The sequence below is a fragment of the Scleropages formosus genome, chromosome 10 (assembly GCF_900964775.1).
Source record: "Scleropages formosus chromosome 10, fSclFor1.1, whole genome shotgun sequence".
Lineage (NCBI taxonomy): Eukaryota > Metazoa > Chordata > Actinopteri > Osteoglossiformes > Osteoglossidae > Scleropages > Scleropages formosus.
Genome location: NC_041815.1, coordinates 13,996,514 through 14,013,306, shown reverse-complemented (window position 1 = coordinate 14,013,306; position 16,793 = coordinate 13,996,514). Strand labels below are relative to the sequence as shown.

At 47.2% G+C, this 16,793-nt stretch overlaps 1 protein-coding gene across 5 annotated transcripts in view; it reads right to left on the bottom strand.

Annotated features, from left to right (window-relative positions):
- Positions 1-16,793, bottom strand: part of LOC108922457 (syntaxin-1A-like) — a 62,313-nt gene that overhangs the window by 3,610 nt on the left and 41,910 nt on the right. Inside the window, exons 7-11 of one of the 5 annotated variants that reach the window (XR_001965136.2) lie at positions 9,541-9,614; positions 8,116-8,253; positions 3,447-3,557; positions 1,001-1,183; positions 547-906 (exon numbers count right to left, since the gene is read on the bottom strand). Coding sequence is in view for 4 of the 5 variants with exons in the window: in XM_018732590.2 (XP_018588106.2) it covers positions 3,544-3,786; positions 8,116-8,253; positions 9,541-9,614 (455 nt within the window). In the remaining variant the exon portion in view is untranslated. Of the gene's footprint in view, positions 1-546; positions 1,184-3,446; positions 3,787-6,520; positions 6,574-8,115; positions 8,254-9,540; positions 9,615-16,793 lie in introns of those variants that run through there. The other 4 variants (XM_018732591.2, XM_029255707.1, XM_018732593.2 and 1 more) reach the window with 4 other exon arrangements.

Genomic DNA, 16,793 nt, shown 5'->3' with positions numbered 1-16,793 from the left:
TTGAGTGAAATTCTGCAACTGGGAAGAGGGTGAGAAGTGTCTTTTATAGCCGAGTGAACGGCTATAGAGAGAGAGAGAGAGAGAGAGAGAGAGAGAGAGAGAGAGAGAGAGAGAGAGAGAGAGAGAGTTTGTGTGCATGCAAAACATTAAAGAAACTTTAATGTTCACTTTTCCAGTGTTTGTTGGCGCTTCACCTTTCGCTTTATTATTTCCCCTTTAGTTTCAATCAGGATTGTTTTACTTTTCTTTGACGCATCACCATCACTTGCATCATATTTATGTTTTGGTGCCATGGTTAGGAGGGTAAAAACAAACAAAAAAAATAATTAAAGCCAAATACAGTAACACACGAGTCGTCGTTAACAGCAACGTGGTCTGACTGAAAAGAACCAAGTCTTTGTTCTACGTCGGGCTCAAGTGCCCTGCCCACGAGCCAACAAACTGCTGTAGACACGCAATGTTTTGATGCGTGTCACAAAGTCTCACCCGTTTGTTATTACGAATCATTGTATGTAACTCGAATTTTTAATATAGTGGGGTTTACGGGGGGTGGTTTGTAACTACGGGCTGTATGTAAGTCGGACGTTCGTAACCCGGGGACTGCCTGTACATGCTTTCTGAACAAAGTCAGGACCAGGGTTCTGGGTACATTTACCAGGCAGTAACTAGACAGCCATTCAAATGCACTTGCTGAGACTGGTTAGTGACAGTTCCTTGTATATTTGGCAAAGTCTTTGTTGTAAGAAAACCAACTGCTGTAAGAATTCGACGCTTGAAGGCAGGGAGACTCTGCCCTGCACGTCCAATGCCTCCTTGATTACTGTGTGTCAAGTCAGTGTAGCTCTTCCACAAGTACGGTGATATGCAGTTCAACATCTCCTACATCTGGCCTTCCTCTGAGCTTCTCTGCAAGGCCGAACAGGAGGACACCATGTCAACCTGCCGTCAAGCTGAACAGGACTCGAACTTCGTAGTCATATTGCTTGTTCCTTAGGCTCACCACAATAAAACCCTGAAAGACCTCTCAAGGCTCCCTTCTCCACACCTCTACACTCTTCTTGACTTGACTTGCCCCATACAGTTGGCTGTTCCTGGGGGCTGCTGGCTAGCTGAGCAAGGCTGTCAATATGATGACAAGGATGGCCAGAGACATGGCTACGCACAACCCAATCAGAAGCATCTTCTGCGAGAAAAAGGAAGACAAAAGAGCAGATGTTCAGCGCACCCTTTTATGCACCTCTACGATTGGGAGGACTTTCAAGTGCTGCTGTCCTGCCGAGGCGGAGAACCAGTCGCATTCCATGCTTCTCATAATTCAGAAGAATATTCAAGAGGCCACACCTTATCACTGCAACCACATCAGCAACCTTGAACCTAATCACATTTACCACTTTAACCAGAAGTACCACTTGATGAAGCACAAAGGTGGTTTAGGGGAACATTAAAAGCATGAACTGTGGCTCTTGAGGACCTTTAATGGCATGCAGTGCATTTTACCACCTAAGGGTGGCAGTATTGTCTCATCTCGTCCCAGAGACTAGCGTGAGGGGCGTGCAATGATGTCTTGAATATTTCATTTGGCCCAAAAGACAGATGAGGTCATCAGCCAATCCTGCCCTTATTATAGTCCGCCAAGGACTGATAATGGAAATTCCAGAGCCATTTGGAGGGAGCAGAGGCCATCAGATTGGTTGAGGAAGATCTGCTGGAGAAAATGGTTGTGGAAGGTACACGGTGGAGGGTGGGTGTGCGGGTGGGGGGGGTATAGGCTTAGCAAGCACAGCAACCAGAAGAGTGCCCGGTATGATTCCCTCAAAGGTGCTGCTTTAACAGTCGCTACTCACATACCGGCCATCTAGAAAAGTTAGCAGACGACTCCAGAAGCAGAATTACTCAGTGTACGTAGATACACGCCGAAGCAGTTAAGTAGACTTGTATCTCAGCTTACGACCACAACTGGGACCAGAAGCCTAACTAATTGTTTGTAAATTCAACCACTACATTGCAGTCAATAAAAGTTTAATGAGACAGCATAACCCCTCAATTTATTCACAGGTTAGGTTCTGTTAAAACCATCAGATAAAGCTACAATGAATTATCACATATTTCCTGTTAAATTTGTTTATTCTGTTTACATCAACATTATACAGTGTGGAGTGTCAGTGTTCCTCTATCATGGGAACTAGGGGTGTGAGACAGGGTACACTGTGAACAGGAACACACGCACACATTGTCTGAAACGGCTTGTCCCAAGTGGGGTCGCAGCGAACCGAAGCCTAATCCGGCAATACAGGGCAAAGGGCCGGAGGGGGTGGGGACACACCCAGGATGGGACGCCAGTCTATTGCAAGGCACCCCAAGCGGGACTCGAACCCCAAACCCACCAGAGAGCAGGAGCTGGCCGAGCCGGCCGCACCACCGCGCCCCCGCTGAAGAGGAGCGCGCTTTATTTTATTGTCTATTATTATCATGAAGCAACATTAAAGTTAATTCAACTTTAGAATAACTCAAAATAAATCGTATGCAATGTCCACAACCCCCTGTTCAGTGTGTTGTTCTGGTTTATACATGCGAGACAGTGCTGTGTCGCTCCAGTGCATCAGGTGGCGTGGGAAACAAATACTGGAGTAGAGAAATGAAAGTAAGCTGTAGAATAATGGAGGACTGCGTGGAGAGAATGTACTAAAAGATGTTTGACCTTAAATGTTGGCAAGAACAGACAGGTACCTCTATTTAGTCACCGGGTAGTTCCAATAAAAGTCTCAGATACCGGTATAATAACTAAAAATACTGAATTAAATCCTTCCTGTGCAGCTCAGAGACGCTCAGAATTTCTATTACAACCAAGCATTTTTTTTTGCCAACCGTTAGCAGCAAACAGACGCAGGCAATTTTCGCTCTACAATAGGAAGAAATTTTCGGGAATTTTAAGAACTAGAATGGCAAAGAGAACGATACACACATACTGTCTGAACCACTTGTCCCATTCAGGGTCATGGGGAGCCAGAGCATAACCCGGCAACGCGGGGCGTAAAGCTGGAAGGGGAGGGGACGCACCCAGGACGGGGCACCAGTCTGTCCCAAGGCACCCCAAGCAGGACTCGACCCCCAGACCCACTAGAGAGCAGGACCCGGTCCAACCCACTGCGCCACCGCATCCCCCCCCCCCAAGGAAATGATAATAGCAAAAGAATAAAGTGGTAAGATATATGCATGTTCAGAAATCCACAACTTCAATATTCGTAACAAGAGATACAAGCGTAACAAGCTCCATCCTCAGATTTAAATTTGCATTCCGCTCTAAAAACGGAGCGGTCCTGGAAAACTGGTCCCGTTGGGTTATAAGGGTTATGGTACCGTCAAGCCCGGGGACGCGTCAATGTCCGATCGTACGCGTGCCGCTCGACCAACGTGCATGCGTGCGGCTACCGGAGCCGCAAACTCACCCGCCGCGCTTTGCTCTGGTACTTCACCGCCTTCTTGGTGTCCGACACGGCCCGTTCCACGTAGTCCACAGAGTGTTCCACGTTGTACTCGATGCGGTCAATCATCTCCCCCTGCCAAGCGCATGCGGCGCAGGACGCGAGCGACAGACAGAGGGGCGGACCAAGAGAGAGACACAGAGAGAGGGGGATTTAGGAGGGGCGGCCTGTGACCGCCTTCACCGCCACTCACCCGTCGACTTCCCTTCCGCTTGGGGATGGCTTTTTTTGTCTCTTCCATGGCTTGCCCCACGTAGTCCTCTGTGCTCTGCACATTCTTCTCAATGCTGTTCACCAACTCCCCCTGTGGGCCAGGGCAGAAAACCTAGTGAGACAATCCGCAAATTTAGCATATTGTCACCTGCCCCTGTCGTACAGATTATTCAGATTCATTATGCATATACTAGTGGTGGAAGCGGTGACGCAAGTTAAAAAGGCATTTCAAAATTCGCCCGCAGATTTGATTTGCTACGTGTATGTCAAGACGACTTTAAAAAGTGTGGATCTGGCATCAGATTCCCAATGGAGGAAGAAATCGGCAACAGTCTACCCTTGTGGATCTCCTTGTGCAAAGCAGCACTGGAGAAACATCAGTGTATAGGAAGATTGCACACACACACACGACCAGGTCCTGAGCTAATGAAACAATGCGCTGCAAAAAACATTCAAACTTTGTTGAGTTGCGCACAAACCCGCTGCAGCACAGACTCGGTGTAACGCTGACAAAAAGCGGCTAAATGATGTATTCGGTCTGAATGGGTACCCATGCACCTTCATCAGGGGATGCATCCACACCTGACGTTTACTGACCAAATCAGCCCACCATACACTGGAGAAGTCTCTAAGGTCACGTCTAGACTGCTGCATCCGCATGGGGTGGCGTGCAAAACCATGTAACGGACTGCAGACCACAGTCCCGCACCTGAAGCAGACCACAGGGAACCTCAAAAAGAGGAATTTCACCCACAGAATACAACGCGGGAACTGTGAGCATCCCTCTGTGGGTTGAACCGGCAGGAAACTTTGAACCCTGCCACACGAACATCAGCTGGCAGTGATGACACATGATCCACTGCCACTATTTTCAGTTCATGACGCTGACACCACGCACACCTTCATCTGAGACAGTCTGAGAGCTCTGAGCCAGTCCGGATGTGGAAAAGGCAAGGAGTTTCGGGAAGCCTGGTTCTCCAAACCGGGTTCATTCAATTTAGACAAAGAATGGAACGCTATCTACGAGCTGGTGAGCGCTAAGGTGCTCCTGCAGCAGAGCTTGAGCCTGGGTGGACGGGATCAAAACATCCAGAAACCCAAAAAGGTCAACGGCAAAGGGTCAAGGACAGCAGGGAACCCAATAGCCACTCATGACCGTGCATCTATCGGTGTTACCTCATAACTTATGCGAAGACACTCCTCCCACCCAGTTTCCTTTTCTGTGTGCTGACAATGCCACTTCGATGGCTAACGAAATGTTTGCACAAAAAATGCCAAGCTCAGTGTTCACTTAATCAACTAACTCATCATTCTGAGCCACCGGTCTCCTCAATTATGTTTAATATCCGCATGTTTTTATCAATCAGATACTTATATTCAAAGCAATTTGCAAAAGATACAATTTTCACAGATTTTTGGCTGTATCAGACTGGTGCAATTTGCTGAGGCTATTCACTCAAGGGTACTTCAGCAGCCCTCCTCCTGGGATCTGAACTAACAACCTCTCAGTAATGAGTCCAACTCCTCAACCGTCAGAGCGCCTATAAGAGCTGCGCGATGGACCGTATCGCAACTTGTGGAAATCGTGACCATTCTAATAGCACATACCTCCAAGCGGGAAGCCAGCTAAAAACCTTTCTTAAAGCGGGATAAACAAGACCCAATGGCCTGCTGCTCTAAGTGGAACTCCCACAGTAGGACAGCGGGTCATGGTTACCAAGCTCTCAGAATGACACCTCTACGGTTCCTTAATCTTGGCGAAATGGAAAAGCAAAACGGAGGTAAACCAGGGAGAATGCAGGAAAATTACACTGAATGACTGGAGCCACTTTGACTGGGCTCTGAGCCACTCTGTTCATGTGACAGGTGAAAAGGAATGATTGTGGTCCATTCTGAGTGTCCGCTCCTTGTGTTACCCCGTCTGCTCTCCCACTCTCAGCCCGACCACGGCACAGCAGCACGCGTCCGCCGGCCGTCCTTCCTGCATCCGCCTGAGGTGACTCAACGGGCTCTTATCACATTAGAGGAGTTCCGGCAAGGCCACAATGCGATCTTCACGTGGCCCAGTGAAGGGCTTTACGATCACCAACGTGTCTAATTCTCATTGTACTTTCCTGCAACGTCCACCCCCAGCAGGAGAGACTCCATATGCCACTTGTATAATGTTGGGTTAGGGTGACAAGGTTTTTTCAGAGTTCACACACTGCCTTCAAATTGAGACAGGGATATTTTGTGCCTCTCTGTGTGTGTGTGTGTGTATGTATGTGTGTGTGTGTGTGTGTTGACCTCCTCTGTGCCTTGGAGTTTAACAGGAAATATAATAACAGGAAACACCAGTGTTTCTCAGGCTCCTGGGGACACACTTTCACTTTCAAAATCCTCTTAAATAATTAGTTCTTATTTACTCAACATGCTGACGGCAATCTCTTTATCATATTTTTAAAAGATAAGACAATGACATATTGTCCAATTACCACATTATTGGGAAATCGATCCAAATTTTAGAAATTAAGAATTTCTTGAGCAACAGGTCAATTACTGTACAAATGAAATAAAGCTGAACCAATTAATTTTTAATTATACCGCTGAGCCTAGGACGGTATACAGAAGACATAAGACTGGAAATTGGTAGCGTAAAGTAATGGTAGTTATTGAAAGTATGAACACTGCACACTCGGGTCTTGCTGTGATCAGTGATCACAGACGCATGGTGTTTCACGCAGCAAATGTGTGTTTGATGCCTGAAGGTCACCGATGTTCCTCACCGTGAACACACGTCACGACAGCACGCGCACACACACGCACGAGAAGCAAGAGCGGATTACCTTGGGGAGTTTAGTGCCGATCCAAAACTGGCAGCTCAGATCTAAAGTTCCTGCTAAAGCGTGAGGAAGAAGGGGCAGGAGGAGAGAAAGGAAGACAAGGACGACGGAGAAAAAACAAGAGGACAGAGAAAGAGAGAGAAAGGCAAGACAGCAAGGACAAACTTGCACGACAGTCAGATAAAGTGTGCCAAACTGATTAAGGACGTGCCAGGCCTCGTGATGCCTAGATCGGGCACAGTCACATTAACAGACTTTCACATTCTGAGAGCTGTCCCCCACCAGTTCATTTAAATAATTGATCATGCATAATTCATGGCCAGAAGTACATTAAAACATTTTTAAAGTTTGATAAAGACCCCAACAGACATGTTAAGGCCACACACACACAGCCTTGGGCAACCATACCAACCATAGTGCCTGTTTCACAGACAAAGTCTATTAAGGAGAAAACTGAATAAAAACAGACAGCACTGCTGTCTTCGGTGTGATGGACTGGCACCTCGTTCCAGGTGTACTCTGCCCCACACCATAATATTTCCCAGGATAGAATCTGGCCCATATGACCCTGGACTGGACAAGCAATTCTTGATGGATGGATGGATGGATGGATGGATGGATGGACGGACGGACGGATGACACACTGGTGCTTCGCTTATCGTAGGGTGTGCATCCTGACATAGGTTTGATTCCACCTTAGGCTGTGTGAAGTTTGTTTGTTCTCCCAGTGTTTGTGTGGCTTTCCTCCAAGTGCCAGAGACATGTTTCAGGTGAACTGGGACATCTAAATTGCCCTTAGTGTGTGTGGGTGTGCGAGTGTGTAACATTGCTCTGCTGAATTAATTGTTGAAAGATTGTAGGGATTTTAGTGCAGTCTGTCTAGCACTGTCTAGCATTGTAAGCTGCCTTGTACAAATGCAAGAGCTAAATATTCGTTGATAATATTGCAGCTCTTCAAAGAAAAGCCTCAGCTAAATGAATAAATGTAGAACTTCAACGTATAAGAATTACAGGTGGATGACGAGTCAGTGACTGAACATCGATCGTAACTTTTTTCTCTCAGCATGTCTGGAACCACTTTGTCTGCAGTACACTACTATTTAAAATACTTTAAATGGATCCATCTCAGCTATTGTTAGGCAGACACACTGGTAAGTAACTGTTTGTCATGCGTGTTAGTCACCCCCGGGCCCTGGATGCTTCTCTCTGAAGTCTCACTACACTCGACTTTGTACAGTATTACTTATTGCTCCGCTGATATTCAGCGGCAATCTAAGCTTTTCCAACCCGATTCCTGTGCTGTGCTGAAGACACAATGTCCCTTTGCTAAATGTGTGACGTTGCACATGTACTAGCAGTCTGAATGACCCATAAACGGCTTCTGAATTAGGTCACATCTTCTCGCCTGGCCCTTCAGGACCACTGTGTGAAAGAGACCTCCAGATTAGTGCAGTTAGAGAAATTAGTTTCATCAAGTGCTTTAAGTGCTTGAGTGCTTAAGAGAGAAGGAAAAGCCAGACTGCAGAACTCTAGAAGAGTGAAGACTTCTAAGTGTGGTCTTGTGGTTCCCTACGAAGTGGGTTGTGGTTACCACTCACCTGGCTCTCCACAAGCATGGCCATGTCCATGAACATGTCGTGCAGCTCTCGGATACTGTTCTCCAACTTGATGATCTCGGTGTGCCGTGTCTCGATTTCATTCATGGCCTGCTGGGTGATATTGGAGTCCATGATGATCTGCAGAGGCACAAAAGAAAGGCTGCAAATCTTTTCGATACAATGCAAACATGAGGCAGGATTGAGGTAACCTTCGCCATTCATGGTTCCTCTCCATTTATAAGCACCCCATGGCAGAAGACATATCACAGTAGCCATTAATTTTCACTGCTGGTGAAATCTCAGAGTCAGCTGCGAACCCTGTCCATCTCTCCCCTGCGTTGCACAAAAACAGAAGGAGCAGAAAGTGTGCATTTAATATATCCAAATTCCTCCCGTTCGTTGAACTTGAGTGATGCATACCGGGAAAAAATGGAAAATCCACGGACGTGTGAGTGGCAAAGCCAAGTGTCACAGATGCATACAGAAGCATCTCTGACAGGTGGATTTTCCATTCATACTTCCATGCCCTCTGTAAATCATGCCCATGTATACACACACCTTGCCTCTCTCATACACACACAGACACACACACACCTTCATGCATGCTAACACTTATGCCAACTGTCCTTGCATTGACCGCTGCGGCCCATATTTTTAAGAGTGACCCCCTACTCTGACTTTGCTAACTTTCCATCTGCGTTTTTGCATCACAGGAGCTTCCAGATGCCTCGGAGTGTCTCTTCTCTCTCCTTCAGTGTGAGAGGAGCCCTGCCTGGAATTTAAATCACTTCCATCCCTCCTGGGTGAGGATCAGGTTTGTCCTACCATAGAAATGCCTCTTGACAAGAGGCCTAAGACACAAGTGGTCACGTTTGACAGCTCTACTATATGCTGTATTCACACGCCACACCTTACTGGTATCTTCTGTGTAGATCTAGTAGAGTCCGAAAACATCTATCCGTGGAAAGGAGACTTGGAACATACAGCTTCCAAAGGGGTGCATTTGTCCACGGATAAATGACAAACAAGAATATCCCCCCTCAACGTTGCAGCACTTTGACAGAAAAAAAACTGTGCGCATGCGAGATCTTTTTTGTGGAATCAGCACACTGGACTGGAGCCTGGGGTTGAAATTTCAAGTTTAAATGTTGTGCTGTAAGCTTTAGGAGACACATAACACAATGTATCCCTACATATGGAAACCCAGCTGGCAAAAGTGGAAAAAGTACCATGGAGAGATTTCTTCCTCCATTTGTTCTGAGCTACTGGGATGAAGCGAAGCCAGAAGTCTGTGTTTCACAAGCGCCTACATTACTGGGCAGACATTGCAAATGTGGGAGGCTATGCAGCTGCTGCTGCTCTTGTTTTATTTCGTGTGTGTGTCAGAGAGAGAGAGAGAGAGAGAGAAAGAGCGAGCGAGCTCACCCCTGAGGTGAAGATGGCAGGGTTGTCACTCTCCAACATGCTCTCCAGCTCCTCATTCGTCGTGTTCCTGCCAGCTGAGGTGAGGACAAACACACAAACACAAGCACACATATTGCTTCAGGGTCAGGGTCCTTTGACTGAAACACTTCACTGCTGAACGCAGCAGCAAAGCACTTCAGCGCTGAGGGTGTGAACACTGTAACCAAACATTGACTTACACTGACATAATGGTGACTGATGCAACAGTGATTTCCTGATGGTACCACAATTCTCAACTGAAAGAGCTGAAAGAGACTGGAGACTTGCTCCTTCTTTAGGGATATACTGTATGTCAGCGGGTTATCACCTAGCGATATGGTAGACGAACATCTCGTGACTCTTCCCGGAAGCTCATCCTTTAGACTTTCAAAGGCTATCACCGCACTCTCCCTCCTGGCAATTTAGTAGCAAATTAGGTCTTGGAAGGTGGTCATGAAGAATTAATCACAATGCAATAAATCTTTGTCTCCTTGGCTACCAGTGACTAATAATAGGAGTTTAGCAGGTGCAGGGAACAGACTCTTTGGGCTGCGGTGAGCGAGGCCATAGAGCAGTCCATATCATGTTCACGTCGGACTCGTCTGAAGGACGTTAATGGAGGCTGTTTTCTTGCACCTTCCTGTTCGCAGTGTTCCTGCCAGCTGAAGTGACACAAAACATGAGTACAATCTCCATTAATGACTCAGCCCTTCTGCTTATTGAGCTCCTCTCGGTCCACAGTCGGCCTGTATGTCGAAGAAAGCGTTTGCGAAATACGACGAGCGCGTCGTACGGCATATGACGCGGCCTGGCAGCGGTGGATCGGTGCAGAGGGACTATGCGAGGTGGTGCCCTTGACCTTGGCAGTCAACAGGCAGAGTTGAGGGCCTCGTTTGTTCCCAAAGCTCTCCTCTCCCCACGCGTTCATCATCCGTCCAGGACACGGTGCAAACTGCCAAGTCACTCCGCCTGCCCCTCCCGGGTTACGCAGCTGCTCCCGAGCTCAGCACGCATGCAGATCGCAGAATGCCACCATCCCCGGGGGGCTCTTCTGGACAAAGAGGAGACGGGATACGCCGGCACAGCAGTGTAAAAAAAACGGGGAAAAGGCAGAGATGGGAACTGCCGCAGAGTACAAAGGTCCCTTAGACAGGCGGAGGACAGCAGAGAACTGCCAGGCCGGTCAAGGACATGGGGGCTGGGAGTTGTTTTACACTTATTGTATTATGATCGCTGTGGCTCTGGAAAACAGCTCTTCAAGTTTGTTAAAACCGACACATGAAGAGGGAGAACGGGTAGAGAGAGAGGAAACCAACTCAACAAAAGCATCGCTTTGGGGGCTGACTCAGCTCGACCGGGTCCTGTCCAGGTGATGGGAGGCGTGCGCCCTCAGACACAACACTAGCAGTCAACGTGCAGGTGGTGAGCGCAGCCCTAATGCGGTCCAGGCTGCAGACCAAGAGCTTTCAGCACCACAAGCGATTATTCTCGTGTTTTGTAGCACCATGCCACTCTTCGCAGCGCTGCCCAGAACTGCAGAGAAACTAACAGCAATGTCATTCACCATCTGTGACAACACCATATTGAATACTGGTATTGAAGTCAGGTCTGCGCAGGGGCAGCATACACTTTTTATCAAATGCGAACGGATACCCAATAACTTATGAACTTACACTTTCTGAAATGTACTGTTCTTTACAACAACAGATGGAAGTTCTGCTGCGCTGACACCGAGATGCACTTATTACAACTTTTTCTGCAAGGGTGACACAGCGTCTGACTCATCCTGGGAGCAGAGTCACTCGCGCGTAGTCCGTGTCTGTCCATAGACCCCGGACCAGGGGACTAATCGTGAATTCCTTCCTCAAAGTCATCGTCTCCTCCTGCCCGAGCTGCCACGCGATCCCTTGAGCTCCGCCAGACAACCTGCTCCTCCCCGTGACTCACCTCGCCTTGCTGTCTGCCGGACTAATTAAACTAGCCTGTTCGACCGGTGCCTCCATCAGTGCCTGGAGACCCCATTCATCTCCGTCTCAACCCCCCCAGTTTGCAGCCATGCGGAAGGGTGGAAAGCACTGTGCGTTTTTAACAGGTTGATCCACATTTCCTAATCACCAGATGGGGATCAAGGTCAATTAGCCTTCACTTGAATTAACAGCAAATGGGAACAGGGAGTAATTTCTAATCTGCTGTGGCAACAGGCCACATTGCTGGACCATCAGCTTTGTGTCAGTGTAACTGAATTACCTTTTTTGGTGTACAATCAGCCTGATGTAGGGCGGAAGAGCCACGGTTATCTGATTACATTCACCACATCAGTTCGCCCTCCTCAACCCCTTGCATAATTTGGCCCACACCATTCGCCCCCCCCAGACACACGCGCTCCCTGTTCCCCCGTCACCTGGAACCCATTCCACTGGAGGCAGATAGTGCTGTTTTTTTCCCCCCACTCAATGCCCTTACCCAGAGCAACTTACATGGCTCTCAACTTTGCCAAGGACAAGTGCAAATAACAACAGGGGAACGGACACTGCCATTAATCTAGTCCATTATTACTGGAACAAAATGTAGATGTCGCATTTCACCAAGTCAGGTAATTAAAAAACACAACCGACGGGGTTTCTAATCAGTCAGATTCCAACACTGGGTATGTCTGGTGTAGGAGACTAAAGTTGGATGCTGGGGGATAAATCCGCAGCATTTTTACCTTCTGCTCGTCCACACTGGTGCCCGTTTTGCTTTCAGTCTCCCTCCCTGTTACAGAGGCGCACACACACACACACAAGCAAATGCTCATGGTAAAAGGTCAGTTTTTCCAGCATTGCTAAAGGATAAAGGAAAAAGAAATGACACGGAGCGGTGACATAATGCTGTCAGCATCCTATTAGACTGGGGGTAAAATGCTGCTCTCATGTATCATATTCCAAGGAGTGACTTGATGAATCCCTGATCAAAGAGTAGCCAACCATGGAACCGGAACTGTACAATTAACAATTACAGGGTAAGGTGTGTAAATCTTCACTGCAACAAGGTGACTCAACTTGCAGTATATTAATGTATAGATGCATATAGTGGCTATAGCTACATAAAACCCCCCCACAGTATCTGTTGATATTCTCTTGCATTTCACCAGTGAGCTCCAGTCTGGGTTATATCCAGCCCATCTCTTGTTTTTTTTTTTTTTAAAGAAAATCAGTTTTGATTTGCAGAGGCAGTTTCTGTGGAGAAAAACGCCATTATTCTACTCTTCGATGCGCTACTGACACTATGAGACGAACCAACATTTGCGAGCAGTGAAAAGAGGCAAGAAAGGTTCAGATGTTCATCTCATAAAAAATCCCTGTCACAGTTGCCCCTTATTGCTTTCTGCTCGGAGACTTCCGAAACGACCTGATGGAGGGGAGGAAAGAAGCTAAGTGAGAATGACAAGGGCCCCTCCATTCACACATCCCTATGTTTTAGGGGCAGGGCTGCTTTACTGAGAAGAACAGCAGATGTGGTGGTGAGGTGGAGAAGCTCCCAACTGAAGGGTTTGGCTCAGCTTGCCAAAAGCCCTCATGATGTTTCCCGGCACCCGATTATAGGCAGACATTGTGTAGATCATTTCAACGTTAAGGATGGAAAGTATTAGCTGTGATTTTGTGCCCTGTAATGTAACACAAAGGGCACAACATCTGATTGCAGCAGTGCATTCTGACTAGAGTGTTGGACTGGAGGTACTCTAGAAACACGTAAGATAATGACAAACTCGACGTTATGGTCTCGTTCTCAGTCTTACCAGTGGATGGACACTACCACATTCAAGCCACACGCCTCATAATCTGAATGAATACTTTCCACCCGGTCAAAGAAATTGGAATTTCTCTCAACAGGCTCATGAGAAGGAAGTCCAGTGTTTCTAATTCAACAAACGCTTTGAATCGAACCACAGCCTATTAACTGCACTTTGAACAAGTCAAATACGACCACACCTCAGGCCAAAACAGATTTACCGCAGAAGCAGAATCATCAATATCACGAGTCGCTTAGAATTCATTTCAACTGAAGAGCCTGCTTAATAGTAGAGCATTTATATGTCAGGACCATAAAAACTTTTAGTGGTTGGAAAAGGCACAATTGGCAAGCGTTTAAATCCATATGAGCACTTGTTCTGCATTTGTCTTGCTCCCTCTGACACGGGCGATCCGCCTTTCCGCGAGAACTTCATCGCATGTCAGCGCTGGCAGCAAACTGCTTCGGCTCGCTGAACACGGCGGTTCATTAAGGGCCCGTTCTTCTTCCGGCACCCCGGAGGCCACCGGGGATGGTTGTGCCGTTGCCTCTGGGAATTGCTGGCCTCGGACAGGCAGCACCGCGAGCCCGTGCGCGAATAAGAAGGTGGCGAAGCCCAAAATAGCAGTGTTTCGTATGGCAACCTGACCAAAGGAACAGGCCTGATGGCGGGATTGCGTGCATGTAAGTGTGGGCGTCCCTTTTTCGCGATCATGTGGAAACGAACGAGCCATAAGGCAGCAGGTTTTCACACAAGCCAGCGCAGTCCTTAGCCTATACTTCGGTTTCCTCACATCTCGGGTTCGAGTGCATTATGAAATGACAGTGGGCGGTGCTCATGAAATATTTCATTTTTTCCCCACCAGTCATTGTCAGTCTTAAAGGGACACAGCTTGTCCTCATATTCATAAATCCACATCAGTCTAAAATGTACTAAAATCGTATAATTTTCCAGGCGTTTTGCTTGTCAAGAAGGGAAAATGTTTTTCCCCTGCGCTGACAATTTTTTCTTCTCTTTAACATCTGCTTCAGAACATATGACGTACAAAGTTCATTGACCGATTGGCTCGGGGGGGGGGGTGTAAATAGTACTGGCTGGGCCATTATAAAGGAAGAAAACAGCAGAACCTGCCAAAAGCTTCTTCACCATTAAATGAAAACAAATAAAATCAAACGAATGAAAGCAGAAAACAAACAACGTCATAAAAATGTCAGAGATTGGAGAGCTGGAGCAACCGGACTGACTGAGATTCTAATCAACACCAGTCAAGAAGGGTCTGGAGCGTTCAGCTCAACGACATGAGGAATTACAGCAGGGAATGTTATCTGCATATTCCAAAAAATCAAATATCAGAGGTCAAAACCCCCATGAAACCTCCATTTAGGTTACTGTTGCCATGGCGTTTTCTGTCTGTACTGCCAGTCTCTTACTATAAAGGCCACAGATGGAGAAACATTATTTAAATTCTGCGGTTTATTCTGTGTTAGGAGGCCAAATGGAAGTGTCTGGCCTGAAGGCTGAATTTCGCGAGCCCTGTTCTTAGAAATGAAATTCAAAGGCCATTATGGCAGAACGGGAGTTGCGGTGGCGCAGCGGGTTTGGCCGGGGCCCGCTCTATGGAGGGTCTGGGGTTCGAGTCCTGCTTGGGGCGCCTTGTGGCGGACTGCCGTCCAGTCCTGGGTGTGTCCCTTCAGCCCTGTGGGTTAGGCTCTGGTTTGACACGACGAGACAAGCAGTTGTAGACGTTGTGTGTGTGAGAGAGAGATTTTGGTTTGCTTGGAGATATTTTTGTCTATGCTGACCGTGTCCATGACTTCTTATTACCTTTGGAATCTCACACGCTGTTATGGTCATGCTGCCCATTTTTATGCGTTCATTATATTTTCAGTTGACGTTTATGCAGCTCACTGGAGTTTTACACATCCACACTGCAGGCTATCAGGTTGAAAGGACCATGGAATGAAAGAGACATCTTTAACCACTGCAGCCTGCTTGTTGCTCCAACAGCAGTCCTTATTAGCTTACTATACTATAGACCGTTCCTAGAGTCCCTGACACACAGATCCAATTAACGTGTTGCCTGAACTGCGGTAGGCAAAGGTATTATCTCTGTCTCAAGGAAACTGCTGTAACAAATGTGTTCCATGACACATTCAAAATTTCCACTGCCCTGACTGATGTCTCGCACATAAAGACACCTCTGAGGATACCTGACATCAGGGGACAATCCAACCCGTTCACAGTGTAGCGCCCCCTCCTTGCAACCATTAACCCTCTACATTACGTATCCAGCTGCTCCTACTGGCAGAGAGGCTCTGGATGGTTGCCATGGAAACCAGCGCCCAGGTAAATTGATCAGCTCATTCCTTTTGCAATTTGCACTTCAGTCCCGTTCATTTTATCCTCCCTTATTATTATTCTTGAATGACAGCTCTTGAAATAAGGTTGATGAAACTGACAGAAAGACAGAGAGGAATTTCCATCAGAGACAACATCCCAACACATCAGAGACGTCAATCGGCCTTGGTGCGCGTCGCCGGCCCTTTGGCGCTACTTTAACGCTGCGGTAGCGCGAGGACTATTCTTAAGTTCAAACACAATGTCTTAGAACCGCACTAATGAGCGGCAAAGTCTCCCGTTTTTAAACCCATTTAATCAGTCCCGTAAACAGTAAAGCAGAGGCATAACAGGGAATATTCCCACACTTTTCTCAAAGCAACTAATAGGTGCGTTAAAAGCATTTATTACTCCGGTTTCAGCATCGATTTAAAAATAAAGGGTTACCTACGGAGGTTTTATTTAAAAGCCTTTTATTTAAAACCCACACGCTCTCTACACAGTACTGTATACAGACAGTGACAGAACTTCTCCGTTTGTGAGGCTTGGTATAAATGCACACATTTGACTGTCGGTAGAGGTCAGTTAAGGTGAGACAACAGCGCCGTGTCGCCCACGTGGAAACCGAACGTCGGTGGTCAGTCAGGGCCACTGAAGAATGGAGGCAGTGTTCAGAAGTCGCATTAAAGTCACTACCGCCTTGCTCATCCAGAACCCCTACAGGCGAGACACCATATCGGCCTCTAAACGACGACGGGGTGGTGGCGGGGGGGCCAGATCGCCGTTCCCGTAAGGCCCGCCACGAGGACCACGGACCACATTCCGGCACTTCACGGGTGAGAAACAATCTATTACGTGGAAAAGCCATCTGGTCGAAATAGAAAAAAATAAATAAATCACAAAATGCTAATACAGTAAAGCACATAGGAATTGCCCCGCTGCTTATTTACATATGCAAATATGTACAAACACATGCACAAAATGATTCCAATTTTTTTGGTCAGGGCTCCGATAAGCTCCCAGCTATATCCATACATATTAGATATCCATGTATGTCAGGGTTACACATAAGCTTTCCTGTGACTCAAGGTCTTCCATAGTGATGAACGGAGCAATAATTGTCATA